General features: G+C 39.0%; 1 protein-coding gene across 6 annotated transcripts in view; it reads right to left on the bottom strand.

Moving 5' to 3' along the window:
* The window catches only part of myof (myoferlin), a 40,685-nt gene that overhangs the window by 14,903 nt on the left and 13,506 nt on the right, over window positions 1-12,276 (bottom strand). For all 6 annotated transcript variants that reach the window (XM_059324334.1, XM_059324339.1, XM_059324336.1 and 3 more), the window contains 16 exons: window positions 11,968-12,092; window positions 11,382-11,495; window positions 11,073-11,250; window positions 10,637-10,761; window positions 10,340-10,449; window positions 9,023-9,215; window positions 8,780-8,935; window positions 8,111-8,242; window positions 7,863-8,026; window positions 5,748-5,862; window positions 4,866-4,968; window positions 4,429-4,571; window positions 2,715-2,885; window positions 1,762-1,855; window positions 1,605-1,682; window positions 1,297-1,478 (listed from right to left, as the gene is read on the bottom strand). In XM_059324334.1, the coding sequence (XP_059180317.1) occupies window positions 1,297-1,478; window positions 1,605-1,682; window positions 1,762-1,855; window positions 2,715-2,885; window positions 4,429-4,571; window positions 4,866-4,968; window positions 5,748-5,862; window positions 7,863-8,026; window positions 8,111-8,242; window positions 8,780-8,935; window positions 9,023-9,215; window positions 10,340-10,449; window positions 10,637-10,761; window positions 11,073-11,250; window positions 11,382-11,495; window positions 11,968-12,092 (2,183 nt within the window). The remainder of the gene's footprint in view (window positions 1-1,296; window positions 1,479-1,604; window positions 1,683-1,761; window positions 1,856-2,714; window positions 2,886-4,428; window positions 4,572-4,865; window positions 4,969-5,747; window positions 5,863-7,862; window positions 8,027-8,110; window positions 8,243-8,779; window positions 8,936-9,022; window positions 9,216-10,339; window positions 10,450-10,636; window positions 10,762-11,072; window positions 11,251-11,381; window positions 11,496-11,967; window positions 12,093-12,276) is intronic.

Raw genomic sequence — 12,276 nt, 5'->3', positions numbered from 1 at the left:
TTTTACACCTTTAGCTGATGCTCTCAAAACAGAGTTTTAAATATTTTTTATTGCAGAAGAAGAAGAAAACTAAGAAAGACATTTTTTCAACACCCCCTTTTGTATGGAATTGGGGGTCGTGGACAGTGGATTTTTAGGGGGAGGAAGCAGGTCAACTATACATGCCACATATTGCTGAGTTGAGCAAAATAATGTTCAGATAACCAGCTTTTAGATGATGTACACAAGTTCTGTATGTTGAGTTGTTCTGGTGAAAAATATCTAATAATAAATATGACTAAATTAGAGAATTATTAATTAAACCTATTAAAAAGGTGTATGAGGGTTCAGAACATTTATATTTTTCTTTCTGAAGTACATTTCTATGTTCAACTATGTCCCATAAGTTGATGCAGGAATGTTTGAGTTGAAAAATCCATGCTGTGATTTGGGTTCAAAAACTTTGTTTTTGTTTTTTTTAGATTTCTGTAATTTCAGTGATTGGATGACAAGCACTTCACTGTTCTCTAAACTGCCCCTTATTGTCAATATACCTTGGAAAGCTATACATCCTCTGAATGCTCAAGCTCTCTAGTTTGTGATTGTAAAGTTTCATCAGGCTGTGATCATCTTCGAGGTCACAGCAGCTCAGGAAGGACAGCACAGTTCATACTATAAACTTGAATCTCAAGACCAGTAGAGGTCAAATGGTAAAACAATTTCAGTAACGCTTTATAATAAGGTCCTTGATAACCATTAATTAACAAGTAATAAGGCATTGTTCTCGCTTTAGATCCGGTAGTTGCAAAAGCATAGTTAACTTATAGTTAACTTATAATAGATGAGCAATAAAGTATATTTTAATATCAATAAGCAAACAAAATAAGATTAATAAAGGCATGGCAAAGACATAATGGGTGGGTCATAGGTGTTTGTAATGCCATTATTAACACTTATATAAGCTTATAAACACACAATAATGTTAATAAGCATCTTGTAAGGACTTACAAGGGCCTTATTACTTGTTAATTAATGGTTATTACAAGGACCTTAATATAAAGCGTTACCACAATTTCTTCACTCAAAATGTTTTTTTTGTTTTTTTTTACTTCCAATCAATGATTCCCAACGTTTCTAAGTGAAACATGAATATTTTCCCCCTATAGCAATTATCCGCAATAACCCACAGCTGATGTATTATAGGGTATATCATTAACCCCGCAATGTTCAGACGGCTGGCCAGCAGGCCCTGTAAACTTCTTTCTTTCAGAGGCTGGAGTGGGCTCAGCCAAGGATACGGGTATCATCACAACCTACCACTTGGTCATGGTCGCAGAACTCCAGAACAACATCAGGGGGGCGCTGAGCGATGCTCTGGGGGTCTCCGTAAATCTCCACATCATTGAAGATCAGAGTTTGGTCCCAGGTTGGGTTCAGAGTTGCCTGCAGCTTCTCTGTTGTCTTACTGACATGCAGGAAGGAGACGTGTGCATATGGATCTGTGCAGGAAAAAGACATGTGGTTTAATCTTTAATGTTTATTACTTACAGCTTTTTGCAATCATCCATCAGCAGGATAGAAACTAATAATGAGATCATATTTCTGACCACTGAGCAGAATCTTACCAGAAAAACTATCTTTGTCCATAGATGTCAAGTTCTTTGCCTGATACACGTAGACACGGAGATGATACATGTGTGACCCTGTGGAGAAAAGTATATTTGTACTTCTGTTTGTTTGTATGAACGTGATGATTCATATGTGTGACTATGTATCACTCACTGTCAAAGGAGCAGGACACAGTGGGCGTGTTGGCACCAAACAGTTTGGTGGCATCTGCTTTGGAGCCTTTCTCCTTCTCCTCAGTATCGACACCCTGCACAGGAAACCAAAGTGGACACCTCAAAGCTTTCACCTGTTCATGCGTCACACACTTCCAAATAAAACACACCACGACACTGTAGATGTGCTTGATACACAAGTCAATATTTGAAAATATCTGGTGACTCAGTGAACTCTGATCCGGTTCCTGGCAGCTCTTCCTCTTCTACTGATATGTGGACAGATACTTGAGTGTTGTATTCTGATTATTGTCGCAGTCAAACTATCTTTATGCAACCCTTCCTTTCAGAGTACTGACGCTAAATAATGACATATGGATTCAGAGGAATGCAATAGGAAATAATTAATCTATAAAATAATCAGAAAAATAAAAAAATAAATGCACTAGGGAAAAATTAAATACAATTTAGAAAAAAATACAGAAAAATACATTTATATAATTTTTTAAAAATTCTTTATATTATTATATTATTCTTTATATTTATCTTATATTCCTATTTACAATTTTTTTATTAGCCTTCATCATTTAATCTTTTACGTATTACACTTTATGGTTTCACATTGATTTTTACATAAATAAATGAATACATGAATACATAAGAATATATATATATATATATATATATATATATATATATATATATATACATACATACACACACACACACCACTTTTTAATTTAATTAATTTATAAAACTTTTTAATATATGTATTTTCTTTTTCCCCCTTTTGTATATTTATCTTATTATATTTCCTTTTTTTTAATTACTTATTATTTATTTTAGTTTTTCATTTATTTGCCTGTTCTTTTACAGATTTTTTTTATGCCACTCTGACTCCATAAAAATAAACGTTTCAAATCTAAATAAAACATCCATTTTCTTTTTACTCACCAATGCCCCCTCCAGCTGGAAGATGGCAGATGCTCCGAGCCGGTCCTCTGGCGCCATTTTCCGCCTCCAGCGCCTTCGCCGGAAAGTGTCTGAGGAACGCTCCTTCCTGTGGAACTTCCAGCCAATCAGAGAAGAAAATTCCCAGCCTTCAGGGTCGCCTTGGTCCCGCCTCTGTGAGCAAAGACAAACAAGTAGCTCTTTTTTAACATTTTTATTTTAATGAAATAATCTGAGTTAATATATTTTGTTTAAAAAGACACCATGATATCAGTCTCTACTAATCTTTGGGCGTTTTCACACCTGAAAGTCCGAACCAAGGTCCGTGTTCTGTTACATTGTGTACATTTGGTCCTGATGGTTTTGGTTTCACACTGCAAAAGGAATAACGGACTTTACGAGACAATTCTACTGGACACGTCATCTCCCTGTGTACTTCCGCGGCTCATTTAGTTTTGGTTACGCTGACGTCAGTGTTACTTTCTTAATGTGTTTACACAAAATGAATCCAGCGAGCCACCTCTTGTGGCAGTGAAGGTTTCTGCTGCTGTCCTCAGCTCCATTGTGCACACAACTAAGGCCTCATTCAGACTGCAGGCGAATCTGATTCAAATCAGATTCCTACTCAAATCCGATTTTTAGGGCTGACTGTCCACATATTTTTAGCAAGTGTCCAAATCGGATATGGCTCTGTTCAGACTGGGCCACATTATTGACTGATCTGACAGGTTGCCATAGTAACGGCGTCAGAGCGTCAGACGTCATATAATTGCGACAACAACAACAAACATGAGGGAGGCAGGTCACCTCAGTATATTGGCCTTATCACTGTCCAGTAGAGGTGCAGAACATCTCAGACGCACCAGGGGAGAAACTGGGTGGATGGACGCCCCCGTCGGGCCCGCATGAGTCGGGCGCGGCTGCCGGTGGACACCTCGTCTCCGCGCTGCTGGCGCTACGCGTGCGGCGTAGAGTGACGTCACGGACTGAGACGCATCTGTCCAAATGCGATCTGAAACTACCTCCCGAAGGTGGTTTCGATCCGGTTCGCAAAAATCGGATTTCATGTGATTTGTGACTGTTCGGACTTCAAAAGAGCCATCCAGTTCCAATCTGGATGGGCTAAAAATCGGATTTTGGCAGGCAGTCTGAACGCGGCCTTAATGTTTGTCCTTGGTCTTGTGTTACCTTGCCGCTGATTACTGATTGTGCTCACCTGCTGAGGCAACGCACACGCTGTCGCGCGCATGCAGCAGCACCTCCAGGCAGATCACCGCAACAAATACTTTTGCTGGTCTTTTGATACCAGCAGCACCAGCTTAATGAGCAATACGTGAGAGTGCTTGGTATTCGCAAGATGAGCCTCCTCATCATGCCAAAACTGTATCGCCGTCGACAGGAGAGGAGGAGAAAACGGCTCGCAATCCTGCCAGTTATGGCAAAGTAAAAAAAAACTTCCTGTCATTGATACTAAGGTCCGAACTATAAAAAAAGTTGTTTTCACACTGCAAAAGGTTCGAACCTTGGTTCGTTTGGTCCGGACCGAGACCACCTCTTTTGGTCGGACCAAACTTTGGTCCTTTGGTGGCACCTTTCTCACCTGGAATTTAGGTTCGGATCAAACTGAAAAGTCCTAAAGTCCGGACCAAACGAGATAGGTGTGAAAGCGCCCTTTATCGCATTATAAAAGTTGCCGATTTTATTGCCCGCTGCTGACCTCCACAGTGGCTCCTGCAGGCAGCGCAGCTCTCTTTCGGGGTCGAACCAGTCTTCTCCTGCGGTGGACATGGTACACCTTCTCCGTAGGGACAAAGGACCGCGGCTTGTCATCTGGGGGAATGGTGACTCCATACTCCCAGCCTGTAGAAAGCACACACAGACACACAAACAATGTTACTTTGTTTCATTATTGTTTGGATACAAGAACATATGGTTTAAATTCCACCATATGAGTTTAATTTATTATTGGGATTATGGACTAACAAGGCAGGAAGAGTGACTCAGAAAGAGAGAAAAAAAATACTGTAAATAAGAAACATCCAAAACAATTTACATTTTGTTCCAGCGCTGCCTTTCTGAATAACTACAGACGTCTACAAACAGCTTGAAGAACACTACTCTCTAGATTTTAGCTGCTGAGGTAAATGTCTGCACCTTGATCATCCACAGCTCTGTTGTCATCCACAGTCCACTCGTCCTCCCACTGCCAACCTGGAGGAAGGTCAAACTCTGCAGGGTTACGGCTCTTCTCTCCATTCTGAGCAACACAAAACCTCAGTTAGCTGCATAGGTTCATTTAATTCAATTGTTTATTTTCTTCATGCATCTTTGTATACTCATTAGAATAAAGATGTCTGGAAGAAAACTGAGTGCATGGCAAGAATTTCAAAATGTCTACAAAATGTCACACAAAGAGATATATACACCCATGAAGACATGCAAAATGACTACAAAGAAACACAAAATTACAGATAAATAAATGCAAAACAACTGCAAAGAGAAACAAAATAAGTAGAAAGAGATATAAGAACAAACACATAAGAGACACAGAGACACAAAAGACTAGAGACAACGTCACAAAACAACTATAAGGAGACACAAAATGACCACACAGAGACACAAAACTACAGAGAGACACACAATGGCAATAAAGAGACACAAAATAACCATAGAAAGACAAAAAACAACTCCAAAAAGACACCAAACAACTACAATGAGATACAAAATGACCGAAAAAGACCAATGAGAGACACAAAACCACAGAGATGCAAAATGAAACGAGATGTAATCAACAACAAGTCTGTGTGTTGCTCCTACATAAAAAGAGAGTGGAGCCTTTTGCATGTCTGTTCAGGCCCGGGTGGAAATTATAATGGAACTTCCACTAAAGTCACTGAGTAACTAAGAGAAGAGTTAAGAGCTGGGTGATAATCATCTTCATTTTTGCGTCATATATCACGGATCAGGGAAAACATTAACTGTGTGATATTTAAAGCCGCCCTGCACATTATTTGCATGTCAGCGTTTCGTTCTCACCACATCGGTGAAGGGCTCGGAGGCCGCCTTCCACTCTCCACCGGGGAACCGAGTCTCATTTTGGAACACTTCATCCATGAATTCAGTGTGTCCTGCATCTGCCTCCGTTAACAGACTGAAACACAAATTCAAACATGAACACATTCTACAAAAAGGCTACTTTAACCCATAAGAACCCAGAGCCAGTTATCCTTAAAGGATGTGTTCTAGAAGTGGAACACATAGAACACATTTCTGATGTTTTTAAAAAAATTCTACCTCTAAATGTCAAAAAGATCTGTGATGAGACATAAACATTATAATGGACGTTTATGGTCTTTATGTTTATGATATTTCTTATTTTAAAATAGAAAAAAACTAGACACATTTTCTGCTTACAGAGACACAAATTTATCTTTTTATTTTACATCTCCATAACATTTATCAAAATTGTGACTTTAATTTGTGCAAGAAATATGGTCAGAACAAGTTAAATGCAATACAGGACGCCCTAATAATGGATTAGAATTGTTAAATGGGTTTAAACTTTGCCTTGTCACAAAAAATAAGCTTTTTAAAATTAGCTACTTTTTCACATTTCTGTTTCCAGTCACAGCCACATTCTTGTCAAAGTCACATGACCACCACACCAGGGTGTTGAGTATACGTCTCTTAGGGATTTAATGAGTTAATGTGAAGCATAAAGCTGAATATGAGAGATTATAGAAGATTTAAAGTGTTTGTTACACGGGTGTCACCATGGGTTCTTATGGGTTAAAACCAGGTGTGAAATCTGGCACCCTCCAGTGGTAGTCCTTAAAAAAAACAACCCAATGCATGCCACAGCTTTGTATGACAAAGTCAGTGCAGCGTGAGAGAGAAGAAAAGCTTTGCATGTTTTGACAGAAGCCATATTTACACAAGTTGGGAGTTACCTAACTGTTGACCATAATTTCATCCAAATCAACCCGTCAAGATGTGTGTCCCTTTTGTTTCCTGGCATAGGAAAAGTTAGTATTCATATATTATAATGGCTCACTTATTATATGTAGATGGGTGACAAATTTAAGATAAAAATATAAAAGATGTTGACAGCCCAAGACGTGTATGAAAGAATCTGCATTTGTTCGGTCTGTAAGTTGCAGATATACAGTAGTTGGTGAGGAAGCTGCTCACAGAATGCACTGATGACGTTTGCATGGAAAACCAAATAATTACACACGTATATTTGAGTTGAGATTGAAGTGCAGAGAGTAGCTGAACTAGTATTGACAAAAGTGGATAAAAAAGTTAAGTGTAAATAACTCCCAGCCCACTGGCACAGTCTGGTACTTTATGATTTAATCATGGTCCAAAGCATGAGAGGAATGTAAACAGTAGAGAGCAAAAGTAGCCCACTTCCTCTGCTTAAGGTCCACAGAATGGGTCTGTTCACCACTAGAATAGGCAGCACAACCTCTATTATATACTATTATATAGTAAGACTAATACTACCTTTACATCAGAAGACTTTGAAAAGATTTGGAAAAGGCTCCGGGAAAACTATCAACTCATCCCTGCTCACATCTAAAGACAAGTGTTTAGAGTTTTTAGTCACAGCCTAGTCTCACACTGAGGTTTTAGACAGAATGTGAATCTTGCAGGGTCACTATTTACAAGACTACAACTAGATTCTTTTAGCATTTTTTTTTCCTACCATGCAATTTTTCCCCCCCATAAATATATGTGCCGTAAATATATGACATCACTATATTTTTATTTAGGACTGAGCTTACTGACATTATTGTGATGTCACTTTTTCCTGTCGGAGTAGTTTTACTGGCCAGTCTGGACCCGGGGACCTTTCCCCCGCTCATCTATTGGTTGGTGATTGTGTTACGTCACTGTGACTTGGAAAACCCAAGACTAGGAAAAGACTAATATGAAACAGCGCAGATTACTACCTTACACTTAACGATGGAGATGACAGGAGCGCCGTGACTCCAGTAAAACTCTTTTCGGTTTTTAGTCTGGGACTGTGAAAATATTTGGGTGTAGGCCCAGCATAACTTGTGTTTTCTTCATGAATGTAACTTATCTGAATCTTGAAATAACAATATCACAATGTCTTTCTTGTCAAATGTCAATTATACTCACGCTTTCTCTGGGTCGATGAACCATTCACCTTCCCATTCCCATCCCCTTGGAGGCAGGAAGTACTCTTTCTTCAGCTTCAGTTTGCCCGTTACGTCTGAGAATTTGTGGCGTCCCACTAGTCCCGTGGTCCCCCAGTTTCCAAACACCTCGGCCTGGTTTTCATACTGCCATGCAGAGGAGAACGTGTGTAGTTTTAGATGCTGAGTTGACACCTGACACTGTGACCATTATGTTTCTGAGTGATTTACCATCTCAGCGAACACGCTGAAGGTCCCCTCAGAGAAGGAGTTGAACTTCTTCTCATGTGCAGCCAGACCCAGCCACATGTTGACTCGGATCTGAACCGGCACCTTCAGGCCCTTGTTCTTGTCCATGGGATACTGAGGGGGAAAAAAAATAAATCACACGAGACATGATTTGAGAGAAATGAATTCTAGCGCAGTACGTTTTAGTCAAATAATAATTTCTGCCAATGTGATGAAAAAAAATATCCTTAATGTCATAATGAGAAACTTTCTCAAAATAATGACAAAAAAAGTAATGTAGTATATCAAAATAATGATGTGAAATCTCAAAATGATGATTAAGTATATCAAAAAAATGATGCCGTATATCAAAATAATGAAAAATATCAAAATAAAGATGTAGCACTTCAAAAATAATGCAAAAATCTCAAAATAATGATGTAGTATATCAAAAACATAACTTAGGATGACAAAACAATTAGTTATTATTTCTTCATAAAGTTTCTATTCATTTTTTTGAGATAAGTGAGACATTATTTGGAGATTGCTGTAATTATAATGATATATATAGATATATAGATATATAGACGACCTTTCAAGTTACTGTCTACTGGCAGATGAGCTTCCACAAACCAAAAGAACCAAACTAGAGTTTGAGCAGCAGATATGCACCTGTAGAAACACCGTCTGAGTCTTGCCACAGTGCTGCCCGCAGGCCTGCTCGCTGTACGTGGAGAAGAGGACTTGGTGAGCCGGGATGCGACTGCAGGCGACCCTCTTCTCTCCCCGCAGCATCCAGATGATCACGTCAGGCATGCTGTTCTGGGGCTGGACGATAAACATGACGACAAATAGAGAATTACGGATGAGCAAAACAAACAAAACATAACGCTGATTCGCTTGCTGTGTGCGTACCTCCTCAGCCAGCTGTGTAAGTTTGTCCACCCAGGCCTCCAAGTCAGGCAGAGTGTCCCGGATCTCTCTGGCCTCCTCTCTCATGCGCCTGGCTCCGTCCATGATGGCGGTCAGAGCGCTGTCTCGCAGCTTCTTGATCTGGATGTCCAGAGCCGTCAGGTTGGAGCGGCCCTCCAGGTCGGGAGGAGGCAAACTGGCGGGGAGCGGGCACAGAAATGGGACTTAATGAATCTCAGTTGAAACAACACATATATTAAGATTATACTAACTGTGGCTTTCTGCTCTCTCCTAGCTAGGAGACTGATATTATTGAAATGGAAAGACCCAAAACCTCCAACATACAGACATTGGATTAGGGAAATCATGTACCATATCAAGTTGGAGAAGATCAGATACACAATTAGGGGGTCTACTAGAAACTTTTATAACATTTGGCAGCCTTTCTTAATGTTTGTTGAAGATATGGAGGCAGACAATATAATACTGTAAACCTCTGCTGTTGGCCTCAGTCATCATTATAATTATATTTATGTATTTGTTATGTTTTTGTTTCTTTGTTTTCTTTTTTTCTTTCTGATATTTGCTAATCTGGCTGTGTGAATTCTGTATTTTGAACTATGTATTTCACACTGTGAACTCTTAAGTCTGGTACTTGGGGAGAGGGGGGGTTTACTGAGGGTTTTTTTTTTCCTTTTTCCCTGTGTGTTCTGTTGGACCTATGTTAAATTGTAAACTATAATCTGTAAAACAAAATAAAAACACCTTGATCAAAAAAAGATTATACTAACTATTTCAAGTGAGACACTACAGGCAAAAAAAAGAACTTTTTTTTTTTTAGATTTTGCCTATTTTGCTTCCATAAATTATCTTCTGTCAGACTAGTGTACATTTGTGTTTATTTTACTACAGTTTTTTGCAACAGACTTCTCCTAAATTCATCAGAAGTTACCATTATATAATTCCTCATTTCCATATTTAAGCATACCATTTCAGAAAATTGTTTTGTCTTAACATATGTAATCACCATTCTTGTTTTTTTTCTGTATTTTTTGCTGGACCCAGCCACAGTTTAATTCCTTAATATGTGACTCACTTGGTTTTGTCTGACATTTTTATTAGATCATTATAATTGTATTTATTTTTTTAGGACATTTTATCTACTGTGTTTTTATTGGAAAACAGACAATAAAAATAATGTTTTTTTTATTATTGCAAATCACTAGAATTTGTTGTATGAGAACTACTCTATAAATACAGTTAATTACAAGACAACAGAAACGATCTGTACTTTTCGGTATCACCACATCCTCTATTTACCTTTCTATGTCTTCAATCAGCTGATTGAGCAACTTCAGCCACACCTCTACGAGCTGGTTGTCGGAGACTTTTGCCAAGATGCCGGTTTTAAATGCCTCCAGGTTGGATTGCTGCAATAACAAAACAGGGGTGAGGATCACACGCCTAGATTAAACCTACATGACTCCACGACTCTCACAGTGACACATGTGCTCACATGTACCAAACATCAGCATAATAAAGTATGCTTCAAAGGCTGCAAACTTTTCAATAAATCATAAAGGTTTTTGTGGATTACAGAGGATAATGCAGTATTACCAGGCGGTGAGTAATGTAGAGGATGATGTTGACAGAATCCAGGCGGTGGCTGATATCCTCCCAGAATGAGAGAACCACAACCACCGGCTTAGTGTCCACCCAGGGCAGGTAATAGTAGTGGTTTCCTAGAAAAATCATGCACCAATTAAAAATCCTCTTGACAACAAAGCAGGTTTTAAATCAGAATCAGAATGAGGCTTATTGCCAAGTAGGTTTTCACTGGCAAGGAATTCACCTTGGTTGACAGAAAAATTACAATACAAATATGAAAAAAAGGATACTATAAAAATACTAAAAGAAATATGTAAATTTTTACAGTTTTAGAATGAGGGAGCTGCACATTTTGGTGCAGGATGTGCAAAAAGACTGATCATGATAAAAGCATCTTTAGTTCACGAACAGATTAAATATCACACGTATTATCTTCCTCACTTACCGTCAAACACAGCACAGCTGTACTGCGTGGTGGAGGACAGTGGTTTGCAGGTGGTGTCCAACTTGTTGCCATAGTTCCCGATGCTGACCTCAAACTGGATTGGCTCTCCTGGTTCCTGTATCATGGAGGCGCTGTGGAAGACTGCACACAGACTGTACTTCCTCCTCCTCTGGTACTTCTAATGTAGGAAGAAAAACAGAAAAGGGAAAGAGAAGTAGAACATATTTTAATATCACGTAGGGACAAGAGAAACCGCACCACTGTCAAACTGAATCACACCTGTCAGGTACGGATTAATAGTGACTGTACCTGCACCACCAGGATGTCATCGTTGGGGATGCTGTCTACGGTTTTGTCTTCTTTCCCGTCCAGCTTAGTAGTCAGCTCGACCAGGACTCTGCCCCTGTACGCCACGCCCTCTCCCTGCAAACACATCAAATGAAAAAACAATAAGAGGGATGTAGGCCTTCTGTATACTTTGTACTTATACTAGACTGTGTACATCTCTGCATATATTTTAAATATATTTATTAATTTATGTTTTATACTACTACTACATACAAGTTATTTAACCTATTTAACAGGCTAAAATATATTTTCTCCAATGAGCAATACCTGTAAAATGCAAAGTACTTTCAGGAAGAAAAAAAAACACAAAATATATATATGTATTAATATTAATTTGCAAATAGCAGAAATGTATATGTATATAGAATGTATGTATACGTCTTATTTTATATATTCTTATTCTGTTTTTGTCTCTGTGTCTTGAGCTGCTGTGACAACTAAATTTCGCCACTGCGGGATAAATAAAGTCATATCTCATCTTGAAAGTGAAAGAAGAGAAAGTTTAAAATTGTACACAAGGTTCCCAAAAAAAAATTTTTTTTTCTACCTTGCCGTAATTGAGATCCTCATAGGGGTCTGGCAGGCCGGTGAACTCTCTGGGGCTGCCATACAGGTTGACATAGCAGGGCCCAAAGACGGGCAGGAAACCCACTTCAGACTGCCCGGTGTTGGCTGTGGAGACACGGAGATAGACTTAACCTCTTTAGATTAGTCTCAAACTAAGCTAAGCAAAGCTTTAATGTTAGTGCTGCGGTACGTGAGGCGGTGATGACGGACAGACTGAGGTGATAACAGCGGATGGTGGGTAAGCAGGTGGCAGGCATTACGACAATGGTTAAAAACTTAAAAACGAATA

This window comes from Centropristis striata, chromosome 21 (genome assembly GCF_030273125.1).
Source record: "Centropristis striata isolate RG_2023a ecotype Rhode Island chromosome 21, C.striata_1.0, whole genome shotgun sequence".
Lineage (NCBI taxonomy): Eukaryota > Metazoa > Chordata > Actinopteri > Perciformes > Serranidae > Centropristis > Centropristis striata.
The sequence above is the reverse complement of the archived record's forward strand: the minus strand, read 5'-3'. Positions and strand labels throughout refer to the sequence as shown.